This window comes from Schistocerca nitens, unplaced genomic scaffold (genome assembly GCF_023898315.1).
Source record: "Schistocerca nitens isolate TAMUIC-IGC-003100 unplaced genomic scaffold, iqSchNite1.1 HiC_scaffold_468, whole genome shotgun sequence".
Taxonomy (NCBI): domain Eukaryota; kingdom Metazoa; phylum Arthropoda; class Insecta; order Orthoptera; family Acrididae; genus Schistocerca; species Schistocerca nitens.
The window spans coordinates 9,848,931-9,862,832 of NW_026046001.1; the positions used below are offsets into that span (position 1 = coordinate 9,848,931).

Consider the following 13,902-nt stretch of genomic DNA (forward strand, 5'->3'; position numbering starts at 1 on the left):
TGATGACATCTCGTGGAAATAGGATTTTCTGCCGGATATCAGCGTCTTCCAAACACGATATTTCGACGTCATTACTTGACGTCTTCATCAGGTGTTCCCTGGCTGCTTGCTGGATGTAAGGAACACCAGCGACATACCAGGCTAAGGCAGGCCACAAAATCAGCAATAGCAGAACACTGCCTAGAGTTGGAACATTCCATGGATTATGAGAACACCAAGGTCATGGTCCAGACCCCCAGGTTCTGGGATAGTGTCATCACTGAATCTATAGAGATAAAGATGGCACAAAACCTGATTAACCAGGCAGGAAGCAGGATACCTGCTAAGCACTGCATACAACCTGGCGTAGAACCTGTACAGGATGATTAATCTACCCCTACCCATGGGTTTTATGCAACTTGCAATACCTACAAATGTCATGGGCAAGATTTTCATTTCTCTCATGCACTACATGCAAATTACTAGTCCTACATAAAAAATGAACAGGATCTTTTTTGTGGGACATTTACTGTAGCTTTTTTTTTTTTGGGGGGGGGGGTACATTTTTGCTAGAGGCCCAAATGCGTTTTTCTTGAATAACACAAAAACTGTGGTCTCCAACAAAAACTTATTCCAGTACAAAATTTTATCTAGTTAATTTTCATACAAAAAGGTCCTGTTCATTGTTTTTGTAGGCCTAACAGTGTGCATGTAGGGAGGAGAGAAGATTAAAATCATGCGTGTGGTTCTTGAAGATGTTGCAGGTTCCATAAAACTTTATGGCATGGGCAGCTGAATAACCCTGTGTATGATCCAGAAGTTTCAACAACATTCTTAACGCACCTCATGGTCAACCATGGCTGCTGATAGAAAACAGGTGATTCATATTGGCTTTGTGTATCCCCATTATGTGACTGCAGTAAACAAGAGGATGTGGGATGTTCTCTGTCAACTTTTATACCCACATTGGTATGCCAAAAGACATTGAAATATACAAGGCATGCCAGGAAAGTAAGTACCATTGTTTTTTTTGAAGAAATACTCTTTTTCTACACAACAGCCACCATTGTTCAGATATTTGTCACAGCAGTAAGCCAACTTTTCTATGCCCTCTTTATAGAAAGATACCACCAGTGACGACGTCCATTACTGATCACACTTACATCATCATTGGTGCTGAAGCACCTTCATCCCGCTTGATGTTGAAGTAAAAGTGGTAGTCAGAAGATGGGAGATCAGGTGGTCGAACTGTTCCCAACTGAATTGTTTAGTAAGGGTCTCAGTGCCACCAGCAGAAATGAAACGTGATGTCATGAAGCAACATAACGATTCAATTGAGAATTTCGCATCTCTTGTTTTGAATAGTATGATGGAGTTCTCTCGGTGTTTTGCAGTATCATATCACTTTCATGGTTTCAGCTCTGAGAAGGAACTCAACAAGCAGAATGCCTTGTTGGTCCTAGAAACCATTCCACCTGATTTTTAGCACTGACAACTTCATTCTGATTTTTTTTTTTTTTTGGGCTGGGGAGGGGGGGCGGTAGGAGGAGTATTGTCGGATTGTGAGTTCCTTCATTCCATATATTGTTGTTTTTATTTTGGAGTGTCATGAAAAACCCAAATTTCATCACCAGTCACAATTCTATTTAAGAATTCATCTTCCTCATCACTGTATTCAGTGTTGAAATGTCAAAACCCTGCCAAGGCACATAATTTTGTAGGCATTTTTGGAACACAATTCATAAACATCTAAGAAATTTATGACTGAGTCATGCAAAACAGTTTCTGAAATACATTCTTATTATGAACCATCAATTTTCATGAATTTTCTAATTCATTTTCTCACCCATACCATGAGTGACAACAGAAGGCTGTCCAATACATGCTTCACCATGAAAGTTCAACAAACAGTCTCATCCACTTTCTCACCATAAATATTTACAAGTTGATGAATTTCAGCCGGCTTAATGTTCTGTGTGGAGAAACACAACATAACAGAGTGCACTTCACAGTCACTGGGCTCAGAGGTTGTCTTAAACAGTTTGAATGATCACTAACAAATATCAATACAACAAAATTCAGCTCCAGTGTCAAATGTGGAAATACAATGAACCAGAGAAATGTGTGAACCTACAACACTAGTGCTGCAGTGGCAGTAGAATGATTTGGTACTTACTTTCAGGATGCTCCTCATACGTTGAACTTCAATGGAAGTGCCCGTCACCTTTTAATGTAAAATTTTGCTTATGATGGAAACTATGTTTAAACAGTGTGTGTGGGTGGTGAGGAGGGTTATTTAACAGTTGAACTATCTTTGTTTTGTTTATCTGTCTCTAGTCATGACAGGTAATGTGATTCAAGGACAAAGGTACTTTCTGACTTACCTTAGTCAAGGTCCAACTCTTCTGTCCTGTACAGCTACTTGCCTTTATCCAGAGGTTGTTACTCTCAGGCCTTCTTGGGCTTAAAGCTGGTTCATTAGAAATGAAGCTGCTCCTAAAAAATTGTATACATTGTGTAAAAAAAACTACATTTACAAAGAATTTGTGGGGTCAGAGGAGGTAGAGATACACTTCATTACATGTCACTGGTGTGCACCATGTTCCTGATATGGATCCGTTAAAGTTTTGATGTTAGTAATGCTCGAGATATGGTGTGACTATTGGTTTAGGGGCATTTCTGAAAATATCGCCTGTCTACATTATGGCACAACTGGAATATGCTTGCTCAAAACAACAGAGTGTGAATAATGACAGTGCATTCAACTGAACTGGTAACCAGTGCTTCATACACCAACATCGTCTCCCCCTATAAAAAAGAAATTTAGAGGCAGTCACACAAAAAAAAGCTTTTTCTCTCCTAAACACTCGCAAATTGTGTGTATGTAGGTTTTTGTTTTTGTTTTAATACGCCCTGTATATGAAAAGAGCTGTTACCATTACCTACACTGCTTACATGGTGTTAATTTGCACACAGATTTCTGGTTGTTCCACTGGAAAGCTTACCAAGACATTTACAGCATAAAGCTGATACTGGCTTGTAACCTAAAAATGTACACAGCTCAAAGGTAGTACAACTGCAACTCTGTAGAATTACCATGTCTTTCATGCAGTACAACATTTTTAACCGTGCAATTATAATATTCATGTAACTGATATTATTTAATGATGAGGCTTCTGGGATAAGCTATGAAGTAATTACTCCATGCTGTACAGAAAAACAAAGCAGTCTGAACAGCCTCACCGTTTATATTGGTAATAGGTAATGGGAACAAAGGAACCAACAAAATTAAGAAGAACATTAGCATTTTTTTTTAAATTCATGCATCTTTTACAGAAAAGAACTGTACATTTCAACCATAAATGTTTCGTAGGCACGTTACAACATTAACAAACACTACATTATATAAATTTTCTCTGAAAATGTATTTAGTAACAATGCACTACACTTGTTACAAGAAACATTGTGTCCTGTCTTATTCAGTGGTCTTTGTTTTACTTCTTTAATTATTTGGCACTTCAGTTCCATGGAACACTATTTAATGTGCAGCTATATAATTGATTATTTTTATTACTTAAAGGTTCATTTTATCATCAACTTACAGAAACAGGTTAAGAAAAACTGATGTATGTTGATGGTCACTTGGTGGTTGTCTATTATCTACCTGCAGTCTGTCACTGCTACGTAGTGTTGAAACCATAGGCTAGGTCAAAGACTCACTGGACGAAAAATTGTTAGACCTACCTACATACATACATACACGGGTGAAAAGCAGTTCTGCTGGTCTCAAAAAAACTTTATTGTGCGCTTCTGTTCCAAATGACAACTTCAATGAAACTTCATATCTACAATAATTTCACCAATAAGGTGGGCTACAAATAGGTTGTAATATTCTGACCTGAGTAGCTCTTCAGCAAGTAGAGCTACATAATGTGTGCTACTGTTTTTATATGAACACTAACACTAGTCACGTTTACAATAGAAACAATAATTAGGTCCAATACATTTAAAATTGTATGCCTACAGCAAGCAACAGTGCAACCGCAATGTACTGCTTGTTGAAAATGAAAATTCATCAAAATGCTTGTACACACTGTAAGGTATTTCATTCATTCTCTCTTGCTGCAACAATGCTAAAACTCATAGCCAAAGGCAATTTTACATTGTTGTGGGGAACTAGAATAGCTAATAAATATAACTAAATAATATCTGTATTCATTTGAGTTGGTTTTACTGAGATCCAGATTATGTTGTCACAGTGGAGACAATAACTCATGTCCCCTTGTTCTCACACTAACTGATTATAGTTTTCAATTTTGACCAATTGATACAAGACAGGCTTATAACTCCTTCATGTTCATTGTTATTGGCAATAACTTGATAAGAGCTAATAATCTTTGATGACAAAACAAAACTCAAAGGTTACAAACTCTGTTAGTAAACAAGTCAATGCATTCTGTGCCAGCACTTAAACATTAAAACAAAACCTCTTTAAAATTTTGTTTACATTCATTTTGTTCTAAGGCTTGTGTGTAGTACAAATAACCAATAGTGCATCTGTAGGCCTTATCAGTTTCAACATAAATGGTACAGTTTTAAAGTATTCAAAGCATTTGCCTCAATTTGATCCCATAGATTGCCACTTTACTGATGTGGCATTTAATAAATTAAAAAGAGCATCTCTCTTGAAATATTTACAAATTGAATACTGTTGAACAACACGTATGTACATTTCAACACAGTAATACAATTGAAAATATTGACAGATGCTCCTAAAATTTCTGTTGCAACCTGAATACTGAAACATGTTCTAGGAACTACCTTAAAATGTTAAAATTCTACAAGAGGCTCTACACTGGAAGACACTCTATTTCATTTTTATATTATTGCAGAAGGGCAGAAGCAAGATAAGGTACTTTCAGGGAACGACCACCAAATACAAGTAATGACCAATATCTTGCAGGTTCCAGTACTGACCATGGTCTTATTGTCATCCACTTAGAAACATTCACACAATGTTAAGCATTTCCACTACAATGGTTGTGCCAAGTATGCTCCTAAACCCTGTTGTTCTCATTTACTTTTATGTGGTTTATATTGTTCATTGATAAACAATGGCATCCTAGCAGACACTGTAGAAATAAACTTGTTTGGACCAAGTACAGTATAACAGATGTTAACTGTCACAACAATAGAAGGTAAGTTGGGTTGCTCCACACCAAAATTAGAAAAATTTTTACTGCCAACACCAGTTGTTCTGCTCCAAAATCAAACTAAATTGTCAGGTCTTCTGCAAGTTTCTTTATGTTGGGAGCATAGGTTTTACTGAATTTTATGAAGCAGTGCTCAATAGACAAGTTTTCTAGAACTTGCGATTTAGTAGAAAGCAAAGAAGAAACTAAAAGTCAATGAAATGAGACTTTTATTTTACGTCACACCAGGAATCCTCAATACACATTTATGAAAGAAATTAGGATTACAACTTATAAAAACTTGAGCTGTTATCCAAAGCCACTATAAGAAAATGTTGTTTGAGTAGTGACAAGTTAGCAAGAACCAATACCTCATTTCTGCTTCAGAAGAAGGTATCTAATAAGAAGCCAAATTTCATACACTCATTTATTACATGGGAAAGTGTGGCTCCTACCAGCTGCCTTATATATTTGCACTGTCCACTGGTTGTTTTCAAAGAGGAAACACAAGTCAGGGAGCAATTTTCCATAAGAGGTGAAATTAAAGAGGCACAACATGTTCGGGGGAAGGCGGGGAGGCTGGAGAAATGTATGTTACAAGGTTATGGCACGCCCAATGTATAATGTTTCTATTTTGATGTAGAGTTCACATAAAAGACAGGCTGGGTAGTGAACATAAATAACATGCAATTCAGTATGTATTTCAACTTTGAATACTGTGTGCACATTTGGGAGGTTGTGTGAACTAAATAATTGTTAGATGGGGAACTAACCAGCAACTGCTTTACTGAGCCATGTAAATAATAATCACTGCAGCACTGAGCCAGTGGCTTTACATGTGCAGAAGAAATTAGATTAAAGTTTTTTTAGTATGAATATTGTTACAGGCATGTAAGCAATATGTGTTTAGCTGGAAATTAAATATTTCTACTTGAGAAGACAACATATTGTTACAGAATGAAAGTATCTTGAAGGTTTATGGAAATATAATATATAATTTGCTCTCTCTCATGTTATTACACATGGTAAGTATGTACGCTACACTTTAATAGTTACTTCTTTTTGTGTCCATCAGGTAACCTGGAACTAGTGTCAGGATAGTTTCTTCACAATGGCAACAAAGTTTCCTTTTTATATGCTGAGCAATATTTTTAAATATGGTGATGTGAAGAAATCTTTGTTCTCATGACAATATCTTCAGATTTGAGTAAAACCTCAAGCTTTCAACATTTACCATGATCAACTTCATGTCAACTGTGAGAGAAGGAAGGCTGTCAATCTTAGATGTTTTGGTAAAATGAAAATCAGATGGGCCAAGGTGTGTACCACAAGCCACCACACTCTCGTGTATGTCTCAGGGTGCAGGGTTTCAGACCATCCAGTTCAGAAGGTAGGTGTTTCAAATACAATGATAGAAAGAGCTGCAATTGCTTGTGATGAGAACTACTTGGATTCCAAAACTAAGGACCAAGTGATATAAAGCTGGGACATCGAGAAATGATACTGAACAGTCTGGATAAACTACTTATGGTGCTCCTTCCTCTGCATGGTTCTCCAAATAGCAAAATAGGCATTGTCCTAGGGCCCAAAATGATGACCATGACAGTTGGTCCTCTTGACTAGGGCACAGGAGAACAAGCCCCCCCCCCTCACCACAGAAGAAAGGGAAAAATATTATGAACTGCCATGCCAGATAGACAAATGTATAAATTCATTATCTGAACACGTAACAAGTTTCACCAAAGCCAGTTGTCATTGGTTACAAAACTACCAGAAGCGTCTACAACCATCTCAAACCTTAGAGGAATTCTTGCCTCAGTGAGTAAAAAGTTCAAATGACTGCATTTGGAATTAATTATCTTTAAAGACACATTCTGCTCACTAACTAGGAGTTTTTGTTAGGTCAATACACGCCTAAGATGTCATTTTTCATGAGCAACACTGTGTTGATCACTAACTGTGTGAACAAAGAACAGCTCTCAAGCATACTAAACATCAATGACCAACTGCCTACTGGAATAATGAAGGTTTCTTTATGGACCGCATTTTGATCACTTGGGAGAAGCAATCACTACTTTATAGTGGGCTGTAATGATTTCAAGTGTAATATCTCACTTCACCTCGTACAATTTATAACGTTGGCATTCTGCCGTTATTAGCGCATTGCTTAACAAATCAAAGAAGTAAACAACAGTTAGCCAAGATATGGGAGCTCTTTTCCTTTCCGTTTTTTTATAATACCTGCCACTCTGCTTGTGTCATGTTAATAGAAACTGACAATCACAGCACCCGCAATGATTCAATTTTCACTTTCACAAAAAGAAAACCAGACTGTCTGTGGGTTTGGTGTTCAGCAGGAGCCAAAACCTTGTTAGTGGTCTGGCTGCGAGACTCAAAAGCATTCTAATCCCCCTGCTTACATCACCGGGTTTTGAGAGAACTGTCGGGAGGCGGCAGTGTTCTGCTTGGCAGGTTGCGCAGGTCCTGAAACACACAGTGTGTGGCAAAAATTACTATTGGGACAGTAATGCATTAATAAGTCACTAGAAACTGCTGTCAGGTAGAACCACTGTACTGAACAACAACCAAAAGCATTTCTATAAGTATTGCATATGAGTGCAGGTTATGGAAACTATATGGACACAAGTTCAAAATCCCTTTCGTATCTGCAGGAATTTACACTAGATTATAGCACAACAGCTGTAGGGACCAAGATTAAGTTTATTCATTGGGGATGTTTATGACTGTTTATTCAGTGTGAATATAGAAAATTGCAACACTCTCATTTCATTCTTTTCAACAGAGCAACCACAGGAAATAGAAAACTAGCTGAAGAAATTAATAAATTACACCACAAAATTCAATTCACGTCACTGTAGAAATGAAACACCAGAAAACATTAACAAAACTTTATATAATGCTGAAATTTCCAGGAAGCCAACAATTACCAGTGTTACCATCCATAACTTCTTGCTATCCAGATCAATATAAGAATGTTTAATCACATGCTTAAAGACCCAATGGATACAAGTGAAAGATATAAAGAAACGAAAATTGTAAAATCAGCTGCCTCCAGTAATTAATACAATCCTGCTGTAATACATTAACTAAACCAACCAATTTCTGGACAACCACCCACAAACGGGAAGACCATCTTTGTAATAAACACTGACCTTCCTTATGGAAGATTTCATACCAAATTGCCAACCTCTTCAAGTTGTATGACATAAAAATAAGCTTCTTCACAACCAACAAAATACAGAATAATATCATCCACAGTACTGAAAGCACTAAGCAAGAATATCAAATGTCAGGTATGTCCAGACTTCAGCAATCAACAAACTGGTAGAAGCACAGGGATGCACTCTGTCTTAACATCCAGAACAAATCCGACTTTGCCATAATTCTTGCCCAGTAACTCATTCTGCAAACAGTGTAGAAAAGAACAAGGCAAGAAATTTGACTTTCTTGAAGGAACTGAAATATCTTTCAACACAGATACAGCACCAGTCTACCTACTCAATGACAAATCTTGCCTTCACAATTATGAAGGCTCACTATTTAAAAAACAAACCTGCCCACTCTCAATCTCTCTTTACATCTTACCTACATTGATATCACTATAAAAAATATACCAGAAAATAAATCTTGTATGATATATCTAAGCCTTCTACTCTTGTTTTTAAAAGTAAAGTTCATGTACATATCAAGAGCTGCAAATATTGGAACTTCACTCTATTTTTGGGCATTCATGTTCAGTTTTGGTTAAAGTATTTAGCCACACATTACTTTTATTATATGCAAACAAACACAAGAAAATTGTCTCTGAGCAAAGTATGTAAGATCTTGATAACACGCATCAGTTGTACAGTGCATGCCGGATGCTGGCTTAGTAATCGATTGTGCCTCATGGGCTTGACTATTGTCTGAAGTAGCGATGGAAGGAATTGACACTGTGAATGACGCATCTTTTCTGAGCAGCCACTTTGTAGCAATTCCGGACATTCCAAGTGTATCATTGTCCATCGGAATCCCCAATGGACAGGATGCTTACGTATGTGTCACCTTTCAGGGTCATACCTAGCCATATCACTCCAATTGCATGCCTCCTACACCATTACAGAGCCTCCACCAGCTTCTACTGTCCCCTACTGACATGCAGTGTCCATGGATTCAAGAGGATGTCTCCATGCCTGTACATGTCCATCTGCACGACACAGTTTGAAACGAGACTCGTCCAACCAGGCAACGTGTTTCCAATATCAGTGTTGATGGACCCAGGTGAGGCATAAAGCTTTGAGTCGTGCAGTCATAAAGGGTACACAAGTGGACCTTCAGCTACGAAAGTTCATATCGATGATGGTTCACACTCTGACAGTTGTTGATGGCCCAACATTGAAATATGCAGCGATTTGCAGAAGGGTTGCGCTTCTGTCACTTTGAACGATTCTCTTCTGTTGTTGGTCCTGTTTTTGCAGGATCTTTTTTCGGCTGCAACGATGTCGGAGATCTGATGTTTTACCAGATTCCTGATATTCACTGTATGCTCATACGGGAAAATAACCACTTCATTGTTACCTTGGAGATGCTTTGTCCCATTGCTCGTATGCCCACTATACCACCACAATCAAATTCACGAAAATCTTGATAAGCTGCCATTGTAGCAGCACTAACCAATCTAGCATCTGTGCCAGACACTTGTTGTCTTATATAGGCATTGCCAACTGCAGTGCCATATTCTGTATGTTTACATATCCCTGTATTTAAATATGCATGACTGTGCCAGTTTTGTTGGAAATTCACAGTATATACATATCCTGTGAGGAGATAGTGATATATTACCAACTGCCGGCACAACCAATCCACATACTGTGATGGAAGAGGTACATGATAGTGAATGTGTTGTGTTGTTTGGCGGTTGATGGTATTCTGGGACCATTTTCTCCTCAGAAAAAAAGCAGTTACCTTGATATGCTCAGGCTGTCACTATGACTGGCTGACTGCCGAGACACAGTCTTTTTCCATTAATATGGTGGGCTCAGGCTGTGGCAGATGTTGCGGACCAGGTGTTACGACGTATGCTGACTTGGCAGGGGTGGTCCTATTCCTTGGTGTTCTAGGCCACCAGGCATTAGAAACGTGTTTCTATGAGCATATACCAAGGACAGAGTCTACCAAACAGCTGTCAACCACTTCTAAAATTTAATGAACAAAATCATTTCCGCCCTTGCCACCGGTGATGCAGATATAATGTGCTGAATGTGGATAGATCCTGATAACAGACTGGAAATTGTGCCCACCACCACTGGTGCACACATGTTGAAATTGATTAACCTGCATAAAAACTTTGTGATACTATGTCACATAAGGCAAACATGGTGTGAATACCTTAGGTCTAATTTGTTTGGATGCTGTAACACATCAGAACTGTTCTGTAACTTTTGAGACACTGTGTATATCCTCTGCCCATTGCACGTTAAAAACCTTATTCAAGTCACCTACTGTCCAGTTTATGTGGTATTTGCTCCACTGACAAGATGTACATTTTTATGCCTTGGTAGTCTTCTGCAAGGGACCCATTGCATGCAACTTGCCATCACAATATTTTGCTGAAAACTAGTACACATGGGTCTGCAGCGATTCCTGGTGTGTTTGAGACTGACTGTCAATGGCAACTTACAACGTTCATCTCTATGACTAACTACGAGTTAGGATCTTAATGTGGCCACTTTTATTATTATGCCACATTATGTGGTTGCAAGTGATACAACATTCCTTGTAGACAAGCTGGATAGTCTTCACTGATGCACCAACAAATTGGGCAACTTAATTCACTGGCACATCCAAAGATAATAGGTCTAATCTGTGGTTTCAATCCATTGTACTACACTGATTCCTTTTAATCGACTGGCACATACACACCTCTTCAATGATGTGGCTTATGTCAGCAGTGAAGGCTCAGACAACGGGCAGGTATCAGTTCCACTCCATCTACAGCATTTCAAAGGGGCCTGTGTGCTCTTTTAAGATGGTGAACTTATAAGGCTGTTTACACAATTTTTTAAGTACACTCTAAGGAAAGAAGAAAGTTGCACCACACAGGAATTATCCAAAGGGTTGAAATGAGTAAATGTGCTGTTCATGTGCAGAGAAACAAATGATTACAATTTCAGAACACTTGGATGAGTTATTCAACAGGAAGAGCATCACAAACTGAGGGAGTCATTAATGCATTGACAACCTGTAGCCCATATGCAAGCAGTAATTCAGTTTGATATTGGTTGATACAGTTGTTGGGTGTACTCCTGGGGGATATCATGCCAAATTCTGTCTAAATTGTGGACTGGAGCACTGAAATCCCAATATGTTTGGAGGGCCCTGCCCATAGCACTACATTCTCAATTGGGCACGGCAGGTCTCGGAAAGCATAAAGACGAGCAGTAGAAGCTCTTCTCATATGCAGGTAGGCATATCTGACTGAAATGTTAACTCAACATCGTCTGCAATGAAGGGCAATAAAACGGTGTATAGCACATTGTTCACATAGCACTGTGGATTAAAACTGAAGGGATCTTGCTACGAAACTAATGGCACCCCAGACGATTCCTCTCGATTATCGGGTCATCTCCAGGCACGTCTTTGGACTGGAATCTCAATGACGGGAGTGGATTGGACTGAGACCAATGGTCAGCAAAGACATGTCTGGAGCTGCTTTGGACAGCAGTGTGATACCAACCTGACTATTGCCTGATAACCAGGAGTGATTGACTGGGATTCCATTTGTATTTTGTAGAAGGACCTCGTTTTGGTTTTTTTTGTGACGGCCTTCGTAGCGACAAACACCGCCACACTTTTAGTAGCGGGCCGACCGGTCCGCTGGAACAGTGAACAGAAAGATGAAAACCCAAACACTCGGATTGAATGAAAGTCGGTACTTATCTTTATTACGAAGATATAGAAACACAGTGGTGAACTTTGTCTCTACAGAAATCTGTCTAGTTCGAGTCGGGGCAGCTAGGTCAGCGTCGGCTGACGACAAATAACAACTCTGCTGCGATGTACCCACACTGACTAGCAAGTACACACTGCGGTGGCGAGTATACAACTGAGCGGCAGAATCCAGAACTGTCCTAGCGCTCGCGACTCCAGCGCTTAAGAAGCCAGAAGCCAGCGGTGGCGCGCGCAGACTTGCGGCGATTTCCTGTATCGCTGGCGCTGTTTATGCGGACGGCGTCCGGACTTTGCTGCTGCCAACCTTTTGGCAGCGGGCTCGGGTGGCATTACTGGCTAGGATATAACACTCCTCCCCCACAAATCGCCGCACCGTCGTTGAATAATGACGTGGCGAGCGTCGACGGCGGGGGAGGTGTCAGGCCGCAGGCGTAGCAGAAGAGACCGGGGCAGAGACTGTTGTCGGTGGCAGTCCCCGGTCCGCACCCCAGCATTGGCTGCGCGGGGCCTCGGGAAACACCGACTGAAAACCGAGGTCAGGGTGCACGCCTGTGACCACGGGTGCAGCTTCTGGTACTGGACGCGACGGGGCGTCGGGACCCACGAAGAGAGGCAGCGTCTCCTGACGCTGCGTCGACGGCTGCTGAGTGGGCGCCGGACAAGGCGCTGCGGTGTCAGACTCCTTGGGGGTGCCCAAGGAAAGCGGCTGCAGGACAGGCTGCACAGCCACCGCTTGGGAAGGCGGCCCGGCTGAGGGGTCGACGTCCATCAGCTCCGAAGGCGGCGGCGACTGAAGAGGGACCGCAGGCGCTGGAGCGACCACCCGGGGCGCTCCCGTATGAAGCTGCGCGGGAGGCATCAACGGGACGGGCTGTCGGCGTGGCGACGGCTGCTGCTGCTGCCCTGGGGGCGGCAGCGAAGTCGGAAGGCGCGGCTGGAACCCGCCGCGGACCAAATCTGTGGACAAAGAACGAGCGGCAGAATCCGGGCGGCCAGCGCGGCGCAACTGGTCCTGATGCCTCCTGTGCACCCCAGTAGCACCTTGAACAGTATAAAAACCGCGACCCTGGACACTTATCACGGTACCACGTTCCCAACGATGGCGACCGTGATAAACTCTGAAAAAAACGGCGTCATTGCGCTGAAAACGCGTGCGATGCTCAGAAGCGGCGGGTCGATCCGGGGGGTGCAACAACCGTAGTAGGGTGCGATGACGACGGCCGTGGAGAAGCTCCGCAGGCGAAGGGCCGTCGCGTGGCGTGGTCCGGTACGACGACAGGAACGTGATGAGGGCCTGCTGACGAGAGTGCGTAGCACGAAGGCGGTCCATATGATCCTTGAATGTGCGTACAAAACGTTCCGCTGCACCATTCGATTGAGGGTGGAACGGCGGAGTAAGAACATGGCGAATGCCATTGGCAGAACAAAAACTTTCAAATTCAGCAGAGGTAAATTGTGGACCATTGTCAGACACTAAAACTTCTGGAAGACCCTCAATACAAAAAATTGAAGTCAACGCCTGTATAGTTTGTGCAGACGTTGTAGACTGCATGGGCACAACAAACGGAAAATTACTAAATGCATCTATCACGATGAGCCAACGAGAATTCCAATATGGACCAGCGAAATCAATATGTACTCGCTGCCAGGGACCGGCAGGGCGTGCCCACTCAAAATAGCGTTGAGGCGGAGCAGCTTGGTGTTCGGCACACGTCGAACAATCTGTAGACATCTGCGTAATCTGCTTATCAATGCCGATCCATGTACAATGACGGCGGGC

The 13,902-nt window shown here is 41.2% G+C and overlaps 1 protein-coding gene across 1 annotated transcript; it reads left to right on the top strand.

Annotated features, from left to right (window-relative positions):
* The first annotated feature begins 835 nt into the window (after nt 1-835).
* LOC126232387 (translation initiation factor IF-2-like) lies at nt 836-13,160 on the top strand. The gene is made up of 2 exons (XM_049942659.1): nt 836-856; nt 12,690-13,160. Exons 1-2 carry the CDS (start codon nt 836-838, stop codon nt 13,158-13,160), a joined length of 492 nt encoding a protein of 163 aa, XP_049798616.1.
* Nucleotides 13,161-13,902: the final 742 nt, after the last annotated feature.